This window comes from Diprion similis, chromosome 9 (assembly GCF_021155765.1).
Source record: "Diprion similis isolate iyDipSimi1 chromosome 9, iyDipSimi1.1, whole genome shotgun sequence".
NCBI classification, from domain to species: Eukaryota; Metazoa; Arthropoda; class Insecta; order Hymenoptera; family Diprionidae; genus Diprion; species Diprion similis.
In genome coordinates, this window is record NC_060113.1 from 5,346,515 (window position 1) to 5,360,330 (window position 13,816).

At 40.1% G+C, this 13,816-nt stretch overlaps 1 protein-coding gene across 1 annotated transcript in view; it reads right to left on the minus strand.

Moving 5' to 3' along the window:
* Nucleotides 1-13,816, minus strand: part of LOC124410372 (lachesin-like) — a 32,056-nt gene that overhangs the window by 12,033 nt on the left and 6,207 nt on the right. The window contains exons 4-6 of the mRNA XM_046888673.1: nt 10,430-10,557; nt 8,851-9,019; nt 5,251-5,378 (exon numbers count right to left, since the gene is read on the minus strand). Of these exons, the coding sequence (XP_046744629.1) occupies nt 5,275-5,378; nt 8,851-9,019; nt 10,430-10,557 (401 nt within the window). The 3' untranslated portion in view covers nt 5,251-5,274. The remainder of the gene's footprint in view (nt 1-5,250; nt 5,379-8,850; nt 9,020-10,429; nt 10,558-13,816) is intronic.

Sequence of the window (13,816 nt, forward strand, 5' to 3'; positions counted from 1 at the left end):
TGGAGGTTTGACCATGAAACACGAGGCGAATGTCTCGCGATGATGGTGTGAACTATACAGATGCGTGATAGATTATTTATCAACAGAGAATATGAAGCAATTCATCAGTTTTAACACGTACGTAATACAGCTTTATTCCGTCAACTCGTAACGCTTATAATCACCCATTAATTATTCTCTGAGTTGCTCCCTTGTCGCTTGTCCCTCGTTGGCCTCATTCCACATCGCGTTGCGTTACGTTGCGTTGCTTTGCTCCTCGTTATACGTACGTCGTCGCATGTGTGTCTTTTCACTCGTCAACAGCCCAGGATGTAACAACGAACACGTCGCGTCGTGCGATTGTACAGTGTACACCGAAATACCATTAAATTTTTAATACGATATACAATGTAATATATATGTACCCGGCTAAACTCTATATTATAATGTAATATGGATGTGTATTTTTAATATACTTTTATTCTGTATTCCGATTTTCAAATTATATTATACAGAGTGATTTCCTAACCACCGCATAACCGCATGACCCGTCGTCTGATAAAATTTAATGCGCATGCGTTAAGACGCGAGAGCAACTGTTTGACGGGGTTACCAACTGTTGTCTCTAACCTCAAAAATTTTTACTCTTATGAATTGAGTACAATTGCTAACGACGTTGTTGAAATTTTTGAGATAACATTTATGACGGTCGGTCGCCCTGGCAAACAACCACTCTGGGATTGTAGCGCGTTCGCGTTAAATTTTAGCAGACGACGGATCATGCAGTCGTTAGGAATTCAATCTGCGCATCAATTTTCATATAATTTAGTATATCGGACGGCCGGAAACATTTAATTGTAAATCATCGATATCATTGGCAAATGAAGAGCGGATTATTTGAGTAATGAATATAACAACAGGAGGAAATGCAGGATTGATTGAGAAAATCTTCCGTTACAATTGTATTTCGGCCTTCCGTTATAATAATCACATTTATTATATTTATTTTAATCTTGTACAATATAATTTATCCTCACATCCGTTATCCTAGTTCCTTGTATATGTCGAAATATTCAATATTTACAAATTATTACATTACAGTTCGATTATATTATACGAGTTTTTATTTCTTCTTCGGTCTTAAACTTCTTGTACATTTCCTGCAATTTGCAGTTTTTTAGGTATAATAAGGTACAGATATTTATCTCCTTAAATGTATAAATACAAGTTCTTTTTGTTTTTCTTCTTCTTCTTCTCTTGTATCATTAAACTTAATTAATTCAAACAACAACTTGATTTTAATTGATATGAAACAAAAAACACGAATGCATTGCGCGCGATGTAACAATCGATAATAATGAATTAACATATTCGAAATGAACTTCGTTGTCTGTTCTCGATCATTGAAAACAACATCAAGTTTGCAATTTAAATCCCATTTCGCCTACACGTCCGACGCGAATGTCCCAAAATTGATCGTTTCGTTGATAACGTAATAATAACAGTATAATAACAATTCGCAAGGATTTTCTGAGATGTCGTGAAAATGACAAATTACGTGATATCTATATATCTATATATATATTATATTAAATATAAGCTTCCCCGTTACTTTTTGTCACTTAAACCCAAGCCTCGTCCGTCGATCATCACAGTCAATTTATCAAAATTATCCGAAAAGGTCGTTGCGTCTGGCTGTTTTCCCGATTGACCCATCGTCAGCCGGAGCGGCAACCCTCTTGAAAGCATGTCTAATATTTTTAACGATTACAGCCCCTGGAAGTGGCCACAGTGCTCCGTGAGTGCGGCGGGAATGTGCGGGAATCCTCCTCCTCCCTCCTCTCGCTCCATGGAAGAGGGGGAACGGGAAGAAGGAACGGTACAGGAACATCCACTCCGGCAAGGCATTAATGGGAAGAAATCGTACCTTCGGCCATTATACGCTAAACTGCACTTAGATGTGGATTTATGTATATGGGTCTATTAGCTATACGAAATAGCGTGCGAAGGCTGCCTTCCTCCCGTGAAACTCGGTGCGGCGTGCTTATCTGGCCCCTGGTTAGACCGGCTTAAGCTACCCACCCTTAAGTCGGGTTAGCACGTGAGGAGGGGGAGGGGGGGGGAGGAGGGAGGGTGCACACCGACGCGCTTTCCACACACCGATTATACAAGCGCTGACGAGCCAACGGGTGGCCCATTCCGAGTGTCCTTCTAATTTAGAAGGGCTGAGTGCAATGACATTTCGGAGATAACAGGGCGAAAACACCCCCCGGAAGGAAGGGTGATACGAGACGCTCGAGAGATCCCGAGCCAAAGATTTGCCCTCAAACTTATCGGTCACTCTCACAAGTCGAGGGGCTGGCTATTCGCTCAAGGAAGTTGTAAATTTAACAGTTGGAACGGTCAGATTGCGCGAGTCACGAAGGAACTTGAATTACTCGAATGTCTTTTCAAATCGGGAGTAATCGGGTAAGGGATTTGGAATGGTCGAAATCAATTGGGAATCGATTGAAAGCACCTCATGGCGTTGAAGGAATCACGCGGTAAGCATTGAAAATCGTTGAAATTGCTCTAGTGTCTTGAACTGGTGATAAAGTCGAATGGTTTCAATGTATCGTTAATATCGATGTAGAGTGTTTTTTATTGATTTCTATCTCGACATTTGATTCCGTTGATTCACAATTTACCGAGATCTATTTTCATGATTTCACAGTGTTTTAAGCGATTTCTTTACTCTATCGAATTAATATGGAAATTAATTGACAGACAGGGAATGAAATCTGATGAATTGAAATCACTGATTTGATTTCCAAGTGATTTAGTTGATTCACAATTAACCGAGATCCATTCCAATGATCTCACAGGGTTCTGAGTGATTTCTAACGATCTGTTGTGACTTCCTGTTACTCTACTCGATCCAGATATCGCTGGAAATCGCCAAGGATAAATGGAAATGAATTGGCAGACAGGGAATGAAATCTGACGAATTGAAATCACTGATTTGATTTCCAAGTGAACGGTCCCTTGCTTTCAATAGGAACAGCGGAGCTCTGTCGCCGATTGTGCGGAGTGGAGGAAAGCTTTATATTCTTTAGATTTTTACGTAGGTATACCGAAGCGGTTGATGCAGAGGGGAAACTGAATCCTCGTCTTATTGAGAATCCCTTTTCCTTATCTTTATTCTTTCTCTCTTTTCTTATCCTCTTGTTTCCTTCTCTGTCTCTATCTTTTTCTCCCCCATAGTGGAGTGAACTTTCTAATCACAAAGAGTGGAATTTTTACGCTGAATTTTGACGTACAGCGTTGTACAGATCAGCGGTTGGAAATCCCGCGAATTTTTATTCGTTCACAACGAATTTGCAAACTTTTAAAAATACACTTTCCTCAACCCCATCAAACCGAAAAATATAATTTTCTCCTACCGCAGTTGAATGATAAAATTTCATTTCTTTCTTTCTTATGCAATAATGGAAAAGAAAAAAAAATTCTGCCAAGTTTCATAAAAAGTATCCGCGAATTTTCATATCTTCTGCAAACGATCGTTCTACTTAAAATCATTTCACTCACTCGTCAATAGCTATAATATCAAACAATCTCCATATATTCCAAATAACCACGAACGATTGTTTGGAAATAAATTTTCAATAAACAGAATAAAATTTAATCCCATATAATACAGCTTATTAAATCTCGAACGAAAGGAAATATCACAAACATAAAAATAATCGTTAAACAACAATTTCTAGGTAGAAAAAAAAAAAAACTTGCACAAATATTCGAGGAAAAACTAACAAGTAATTACACTAAAATAACAATAACAATAATAATAATAACAGCGATAATATTTCATCTGCAAAAAATCTTCAAGATTAAAATCAGCACAAAATAAAGTCCCTCCCTTTCACGTAACTCGGATCACCCCGTGTAGATGAGGGTATATAATCCAGCCGGATGTATGTATACATATACAAGGCAGAGGTATAAAGCCGCGGACCAACCAAGCGAAGCGCAGAATTCGACCAACACTCGCAAGGCCCGAGGCATGCATATACATATATTAACATTTACACAAGGGTGGGGGGGTGGGGGGTGAAGAGGGTGCGCCCCTAAGGAGATATATTACTCGCGTCAGGTGGTAGGTAGGCCCGTCTTTGCAGAAGATCTAAGATAGCGTTGCGGAGCCAAGGGTGCTGGTAGCGAGGCCGGAGATAAAGACGGCCGGAAAGAGAGAAGAAAGGGGCGTCGAACGGGGGTGGAAGAGGGTTTATACCGGTGCCCAGGGATATCGAGGGAATAAGGGGTTGAGGGGATGAAGGGCGCGGGTTTGGTATAAAAACACACGGTCTTATCGAGACTTCCAGGGGCGCCTTATCACTCCCTTAAAAAAAACTCACCCTTGCATTTTATACATACGTTTTCCCGCCTGGGTATGGTACTGTAACAACGCTATATAGCTACGGCGCGTTTTAATCATTCAGAATCAGGTTCGTCACATGACTATCGAATCTCTGGTGTAATAAGAAATTTTTTTACGGATACGAATAATAGTAGAATTTTTATAATTACGAAACGTTTCTTCTCTTGTTCGTAACGACGTTCATTCGACGTTTCATATAGCTACGATTTCAAACGAAACATTTTAACCGACAATACCAACCCCGTTATCCCTGCTGCGACGACGTACGGAGAGGGAATGAAATAATTGATTTCGAAAGATATCCCAGTCAAAATTGATCACATAGTAACAACGATAAATATATATGATAGTACAGCGATCATGATTGAAAACACAACGAAGTAGTCTAAATATTTTAAACAATAACAATTGTAATGATGATAATTGTAATAATAATACACGCTGTTGGGAAAAATATGTTGATATAGGTATGGTTTTTTATTTTTTATTTCCCGTCGTTTTATTCATTGAAAATTAAGAGTTGAAAACACTCGATCATACATTGTATGAAATCGAGATGATTAATTTTCCGAATTTAAATTTGAACCTCTGATATTGTTTTACACGCGAATCAGGCTTGTATTATAAAATTTTCACGACATACCACAGCCTTCATTGCAATAAATACAATAATTCAATGTACGTTTAACGGGCGATTATTTTTATCGTCGACAAATGATTACCAACAGCGTGCGTCACGATATATATATATATATATATATATATATATATATATATATATATATATATATATATATATATATATATATATATAATATATAATACATGATATTCAATATACATATGCATTATACCGACATATCATTTTACAACGATGATCAGTGAAGGTTTAAAAACGCCAGTAGAGATGCGAGGAGTATGACGAAGGGTGGATTGGCGAGTTTGAGCTGCCCGCCGTGCTGCATCGCGGCCGGATATTCACCTGGAATTAAAACGTTGGTTAATTGCGACGATGCTAATTAGGATGACGAAGGTGGTGGAGTGCCTCGATCATCGTTAGCTTCAACCTAGGAGGAAAGGTGGACACCAAAAGGGCACCTTTTCGAGGGGGATCAAGACCGGCCAACTATGGCCAATCCAAACAGGGCTAATCCTCCACCTCCACCTCCACCTCCACCCTATGGATGTGTGCCCGATTTAATAAGACCATTGTTCCACGCAAGCGAGGCCCGGCTTAGCCTGGGCTTCCAGATGCTCTTGTATAAGGCCTCGACCTCTGTCAGAGAGCGATTCGTGTTCGTTCGTATAAGTCAGTCTCTCTCTCTCTCTCTCTCTCTCTGTGTGTTTGTGTCCGCCGCGTGTAACGTGTTCCCCCTTTATCCACGTCAATGTAATTGTTGTTACCCGGGTTCCGTTCTGCTTGCTACCGTTTCGGCATTCCGGAAACTCTCCTACAATGTGGGGACTGAGGGTCCGTATGTTAGCCAGAAATTAAACGCAACATTATTTCATCCCGTATCGTGTTTACTATGTATAAGGGATAACTTGTACAGGATGAGAAACTCCTTCGACGAACAATACCTGCACGTATCCAACTTCCTACACTGTTCAATCACGCTTTTGTTACAAGTTATAACTAGCTATGGTTGTTTCGATTCCACGTCTTTATTGGCTCGGATTTGCCTCATTATTGGGTTTGTCGTGGAAGAAAAAACTTTTAACGTTTTTTCAAAATAGCTAGTTTGACGTCACCATTGATTTAAGTTTTCATAATTTTCCAACAGAATTAACACGATTTTCATAAATCGAAGGGCCCTGCAACGGAGCAAAAATCAACACCATGATTACGTATTTCTTGAATACTTACATTTTATAGAGTAGTTATAGGAGATTATTTGACAGATAAATTTTACTCTGATCATGTGACTTTTCATGATTTCTAAGATTTCGTATGATTTCTTCGGACTACAAAGAAATTCCTATAATCCTAAATGACTTCTCACGACTAACAATGATTACCTCGATGATCACTGATGCAGAATTTTATTTTCAATACTACTGATTTCAGTGTGACTCCAGATATTACAAAGTGAATACTTTCTTCCACGTAACGCATTTCGATAGAAAAAATGTTTCGATTTTTAAAGGCATTGATATTCAATCTTACCAATAGTTACGTACTAGCAAATATAAAGTTTAGATCTCCTTTTCTATCTTCTCTATTTTTATCAATATCGTCAAAAAATCATTTTTATGAATAAATGTAGGGAAACAAGAAAAACGGTTGAAAAATTTAGATATCAAATTAAACACCATATTTCGTGTAATCTCCAAGAACACGTGCAAGCATGTGTTAAAATTGGCTAAAATTTCCCAAACTTTTCCGTACCAAACGGAATTCCTTGAAATTTCCCGGTTTCCCAGATTTTCCAGACAAGTGGCCACCCCGGTTATTTGGCAACTTGAGAATTAGTTTGAAAGTACGCTTTGCTTTATTCCAGCCTTTATGGCTGACGTCTTACTGAATTTCTGGCAATTCTGAAGTTGCGAGATATAGCAATTTCATTTGACGCTACGTTACCTTAACGATACAAACTTCAACCTTTCGACTTGTTATAATTTTTTTTCCTCTTATCTTCCGTTTCAAAAACAGCGTCTATATCAATGTGTGTGACAAGATGCTCAAACAGGTCGTGAATAATTAATTCTTCAATAATCGTTGATTGGATGTGAATCGTTTGTAAAATTAAAGTATAAAAGAGCGAATTGTTAAAAAAGAAAAACATGCATGGCTGATTCGAGGACGCGCGATAATTTTTCTTCGTCACCTCTTTTACATTTTTCACTATTAATTCTGACACGCTGACACACCAGCTTAGAGTTGTTCCCTATGTGTGTGTGTGTGTGTATAAAGTATTCGCGTGATAAAAAATATGTGTACATCGTTTTTCCTCGCTCCTTTCCGCCCGGAACTTCTACATACGAATGTCCACAAAGACGGTGTTTATTTATTTATTTTTTTTCTTTTTATCATCTCTATTTTCTTTATTTTTCCACCATACACACATTTCCACACAAATTTCAATTGCGAATAGGTTTCTCAAAGGGTGACGACGAGAAACCCGCGACGCGGGAGGAAAGAGGATCTGCGTTTCAAGGCAGCCGTGAACAAGACGGAGTACCGCATAAAACGGGGTAGGGAATGAAAATAGGGGGTTGTGAAAAAGTAAAGGGTAGAAAAATATACTCCGTGAAGGGAGTTCGACTCTATTCACGCATGATCCCCGTGTTATAAAATTCCGTAACTGCAGCTGGTTATAAATATGAAAGACAGTAGAGCTGCACGGTGTGTAACATTATTATAAAGAGTGTGAGAGGTACGGAATTTTTCTTCGATCCTCGAATGAAAGACCCGATCGCGTTCTTGGCGAGAATTATGAAAGGGAGTATCATCGATTCATTTTAATACTCGAATGAATCCGCAGTATTCCAACAGAGCGTGAAAGTCTAACAAATTGGATAATAAAGAAGAGAACATACTTAATGGAATAACTGGAGCGTGCGGACTCACTTCTTAAACTGCAAGGTTGCAAAACTTGGGTACACGTACACGTACGTTTTCGAATGAAATAGAAAAAACGTGAAATACAGTCGCGTTGTCATGTTGGAATTTCCGAATACCGCCGTCGGGCACGATTCGGTCAACACGCGAAAACTGTGTAAGCGTATTAAAAATTTTACCGAGGGAAAAATATTTGCTCGCACAAAACGTAAAGCAACGTAAAATTAAAATTTTCTTCTTTTTTTTTTATCGTTTATTTCCTTACTTATTCGTCAACATCGACGTTTTCAAATAAACTGCTCTGCCACGAAATTTTTCGTCAAAGCAAATATCAGAGCCGATTTAAAAAGATAAATAATAAAATACGTATACATCGAGAGCAGATTTTCGAACGGCAGGAATATTTCTGCCAACATGGAATGTGAATGCACGTAGCGTATATTTGCATTGATGGTAATTGGTAGTGAAATTAAAAAATAATTCATAGTTTAATTTACACGTGGACTATTTAATGCGGTTTCAATCGCCATGAAATTTTACGTTCATATTTGCACTACGTGACATTTCAGTTTTGTTTTGCAGGGCAATTGCCCTTGACAAAAAAAAATCTATCAACTTATAATTATTAAAGAAGTAAATGAAATCTTGTAGTCAAGAGAATATTGGAGTAGAAATCGAGTGAGCAAGTTCTATTCAATACTCTTTTCAGTCTTGGAAAATGATGAGAGGGTTGCTATTGTGCTTAGTGTGGACGTTAAGAGACGTTCTTTCCGGAAGTCCGGCAATAATCGACAAAGCTTAAATGCCATAAGTAATCCTAAATGATTTCTCATTAATGCAGAATTTTATTTCAATATTACTGATTAAATTACTGATAGAAACACATAAGTACCATTGAGCACATGGACGAGAACCGTTTTAGTGTTCGCGTTGCTGGGATGACACGTGTACCGACCACTGTCGGCAGGCTGGGCCCTCTGGACGAGGAGGTAGGACGTGGTGATTTCTCCCTTCTCCGTGATCACGGAAACCCCGCCACGAGGACTGTCGTAATTGATTTCCTGTAAGTTAGAAATTCCGATTATTTCAGGACGGGTGAAGATTTCTAGAAAGAAAAGGAAAAGAAATGTGAAAAGACTTCGGTTCCAATGGCATCTGGCGACGTGACGTTGCCCGCAAGATCACACGTCCGATATTCTCGGGGTGGTGAAGAGAATGAGGAAAATGGCGCAGGCTGCGATCCGAGATTGGCTCGCAAGTTTAATCTCCGCATCGTGGAGTTTCGTCGCCAAGAAAAACGAAGCTGCACCAACGTTGACCAGCCGATATCTGGCCCGATGCACACTCGACTGCGTTCAAATTTCCCGCGCGAACTACTCGCCGCACCGAGACGCCTGCAGCTCTCTCATCGCGGAAATTGTTTCTTGTGTAGCTGGTCTGACCGAGTATTTGGTATTGATCCCGAATTGAACTCGTATTTTATTTTTCAATTTTCCACTGATTTCTTCTTCGTCGAGATGATCGATGATTCTGCGCCGGGTGTGCCCGCGCAGTTCAAAGCACATCGTCGCATTAGTCAGCCATCTTTGAACCGATAACGATAATTGGACATCCGTCGATCTAACGTGCTTCCTGACTTAAGCTCGTAAATCAAAGCGTGGCGTATTACAGGAGGCTCCATTTGCCCTGGATGATGGCTGCGCGTCAAATTGCCGTTATATTCGAGATTTATCGAAAATTATGATTGAGTATTGACCGATCGATAGATAGAGTTTGTACCCGGACTACGCGGAATTTTACTGCCGATGTTGAACAACTGTGGGCATCAAATTACTTGCACAACGGTGTGGAAACTGGTGCAGCTCAATTATTTCCTGCGTTAAAAAATTCCGATTTTCAATTTGTCAAACCGGTTGTACGTACATGGGAACGATATTTCGCATCTATACGTCAAAACTCGTTACTATATCTATAATACGATCCAAACTACAGGCGAGAACACGGTGCTAAATTGCTGAGAGTAATTTCAACGCCCGTATCCATTCGAGCGTGTTTCTATTATATTCAACTACACGCGGATACTCTACAATCTCTGTGAAACAAATTTGTATACAGTCGAAACGATCCAAGTTTTGGATAACGATTGAATCGCGATTTTCGCACATTGCACGCACAAGATAATAAACAAAAGACTTGGAGAAAAAATGGAGTCACTTATTGCATTCCTTTTACTGTTCCACAAAGGCCTTCTGAACGTTTGAAGAGTAATAAAAAAATTCGAGTACGACGAAGAGGACCAAGGGATGGACGAATCAAATCAAATCAACGCGGCGTTTACAGGGAGCCCGAGTACCGAAGTCCTTTGACATCAACGAGTCTTGCGTTTGTTGATCTATCGCCGGACTGGAGGGGCCTTAGCTTAGCTAACCAACAGTGTGGCCGCCTAGTAAATTTGGAATTCGAATGCAAACCTTGTGTTCGTGCGTCCAGTAGATAACTGGCGGTGGCTCCGGGCTGTGTCTGACCACACAGGTGAGGTTCATTGTGCTCCCACGGTTTATGTACATTTCCGGACCTCCGATAATTGTCGTCACCGGCTCTGATCCAATCGATGTTTAATACACAGACCATAGACGTAGGGTTAATTAACGGGCTCTCATCCCTTCCTCTCACTCTCTGTGTCTCTCTCTCTCGCTCTCCTGATTGAGACTTCCCAATTTTAAGGTGGTCTGCACCACCAAATTTCCTTAAAAACTTATCACCCTTCAGTCTCGTCACGCCTTCAGCTTCGTCAGGGCAGGACAACAATAATAAAAAATAGGTCAAAGGTATTCTTTATTATTGAATTTCACTAATAAAACTGTCAAGACCACCAGGCGTCACCAAAGTGAGGAAAGGTTTATTAGATGAGACTATACGTCACAGACGCCATGACGTAGAGTTCTGAAAATCTCATTGTGAGACGGGGTACTAATACACATCATTTTCCAGAGCGTAAAATTCCGCAGCGTTTACCTACTTTAAAAACGTTGAAAGTTCGGCGATTCTGAATTCCTAAGGTAACAAGCTGCGGCAGACTACATATGCACACATTCCTGGTAGTGATTTAGTCCAAAGTCAGATTTGCTATTCAGGCAATGTGTTTATAGAGGCGGTTCGGCAAACAACCTATATGGTACATGTATAGCCTGCACGTAACGTCAGCGAACTTCTACAAATAGCTGAAGGAGAGAGGCGGACACTTAGATTTCCGTTCGGAGTGTTAACTGTCCCAATATCCGCGGATATAGTCGAATCGATGAAGCGAGCTTATACTACCGCAATTCAGAACTAGGTATATAAAGTTGAAAGGCGCCACAGCAGCATACTGCTGCATCTTCGGAAAAGTTATTTCTCGAATATATACCTATGATAAAGTGCGAAGAAGAGGGAAAATTCTACACGCAGAGAAATTTTATCAACGGAATCGAGAGATTCGTCTCGAAGGGAAATCTAAACTCGAAGAAAAAAGAATGCAATTTAAACTTACTAATTCCAAGATATGTACCGACAGCCGGTAACTGTCGGTAACTGCCGGTAACTGCATGTGATAATCGTTGATTATACAGTGCAAGATGAATTTTCAGGGAATGCTTTTGGAAGAAAGAGAAACAAAAACGGTTTTAACGAATAAAACGTGGTACAGAATGTACATACGTGTTCGGATTCATCGGATTTATTTTCGATTGTAAAAAGTTCATTCCCCCAGTCAGCCGTTGCGAATGTTCACGTACGCGCGCGCGTGTGTGTGTGTGTGTGTGCGTGTGTGTGTGTGTTTACTGGGAACGGAATTAAATTGCAAGCGTTACAAAGCGATATACGTTCGACTGGGAAATCCAGCTTCGCTAGGTGAAACGAGAGAACGAGAGACGCTGCTTTGGTATTCGTTGGGAAAAAGGCAATGGTCGAGGAGAAAAACTGTATAGATATTGTCCCGTTCTAGTTTAGGTACCTTTATCGACTGAGCGAGCCGACGTTTATTGCTTATTTCATTTGGTCAATAAAATTACATTTATAAGCTCCGCCTGTGCTTCTGGTTCTCTCTACTCTCAACGCGTGAGAAACTAAAGGAACGGCTCATTTCTTCCCTCGTAGTTCGTTTCGTCTGGTTTGTTTTTACCATTAAAACTGGCAGTTCCTCACCTCGAAATGAGCATCACTGATAGTGACAATTCACCGAATACGTATGGATGACAGAAAGTTGTCGGTGGTGGGAAACGGGGAAGTTTTATCGGATCACCCACCCTGATGCTCGACCTACACCCACACCCACTTCTCCTCCTCTCGGGCAGACATCGAGTGTGTACGTAAGGGACTGTAGTGTGGTCTGTTCTCGGATACTGACAATACCTCTTTCAATACCTCTCAAACTCGGTCAGGTCTCTCGTCATTCCCGGCTAGCCTTGTCCTGGAGTTCATCTCGCTTTTTAGAATGTTACATTATAAGAGAAGGAGTGTTGGCTTGTCGTTGAGCAAGTGACTCGACGCTCTTATGGTCGAAGAAATACGTGTGTGTGTAGAATATTAAAACTCTCTATATATAGGTATAAAATGAAGAAAAGGACTTTATATTACGAAGAAGACGCCTTTGTACATCGCATGGCCTGTAATAAATGGAAGAGGAAAAGATGGTCTCAACTGTCTTAACGTTCACGTATCGCTTTTGCATTATTTGCTCATGCCAACGCATACACAAAACTATTGTACATACATCAGGAGTATGAGCAGCAACAATAGGAGTAGAAGGGGACCTTCTATTTCTACAAACTTTTCTCCGATGAGCTGCTGCTCAAAGTTTGCTTGGTACTAAAATTGCGAACAAAGTATACGAGAAGCGTACTTTCTATGGGTATAAGGTATATAACCAAGGAAGGAAGGTGGATGGTTCGTCGTAGTCGTATGTATACTGCAGACTTGATATAGATTGTAGCAAAGTAGAACGAATTGGCAGAATATATAACCCCTGGGATATCTCCTGCGCTTTCTGGTTGAGCGTTGGTGCCAACCTTATAAATATATATATACATACACGCGAAACGAGAAAGCGAAGACGTGCAATACCAACGATTCTTAAACTTTCTCGATTACATTACACCCGGGGTGTATTGAATAATTTCAAATCCGTTGTAAAGTTCAGGTATAACAGGTTCATATAGATGTACATTTGTATATATATATATCGGTATGTATATATCAAGTACAGCAAACGACAAGCGCGAAAACTTTTTTCGCGATTTCCCTCTCTCTTTCTTTCTCTCCATCTCTTTCTCACCCCCGCCCCCAATACCCAGTCATTTTTACCTCGAACTTTTAACAACGGAACGTCGTACATTGGCCAAAAATATATTCCAGTCTGAATGTGATTAAAAATTTTCGCTCGAGTAGGCAGCTCTCTCGGGTTTTAATTTTATTTTATCGTGAAAGTAAAATGCGGTCTTTTTCCTCACAAATAATTATTTCTTGTCTTCAACCGCGTGTTTTATACCTTAACTAAGGACGTGGTACCACAGGCAACGTAGAAGCTAGAAAATTACGAAGAAGAAAACCGACTGCTGTTTTACTTCACGAGTTCAACTGCCGTCGGTTCCGTCAGTCATTCCGTCAACCGTTCCAAAGGAAAGTGGTCATTTGCAGCAGAGGAAAAAAGTAGATTAAAAGGATGCGGTTGTCTATTTTTTCTCCCAAAGATCTTTCACCCCTGCACGCTAGGCCAAGCTTTTGGTATCTCAACTCATTCAACCTCCCCCAAAATCCTGGACGTCACGCTGAGCGGAAATTTCATACACAAACCTCTAAGAAAGTCACGCAGATCTTTTGGG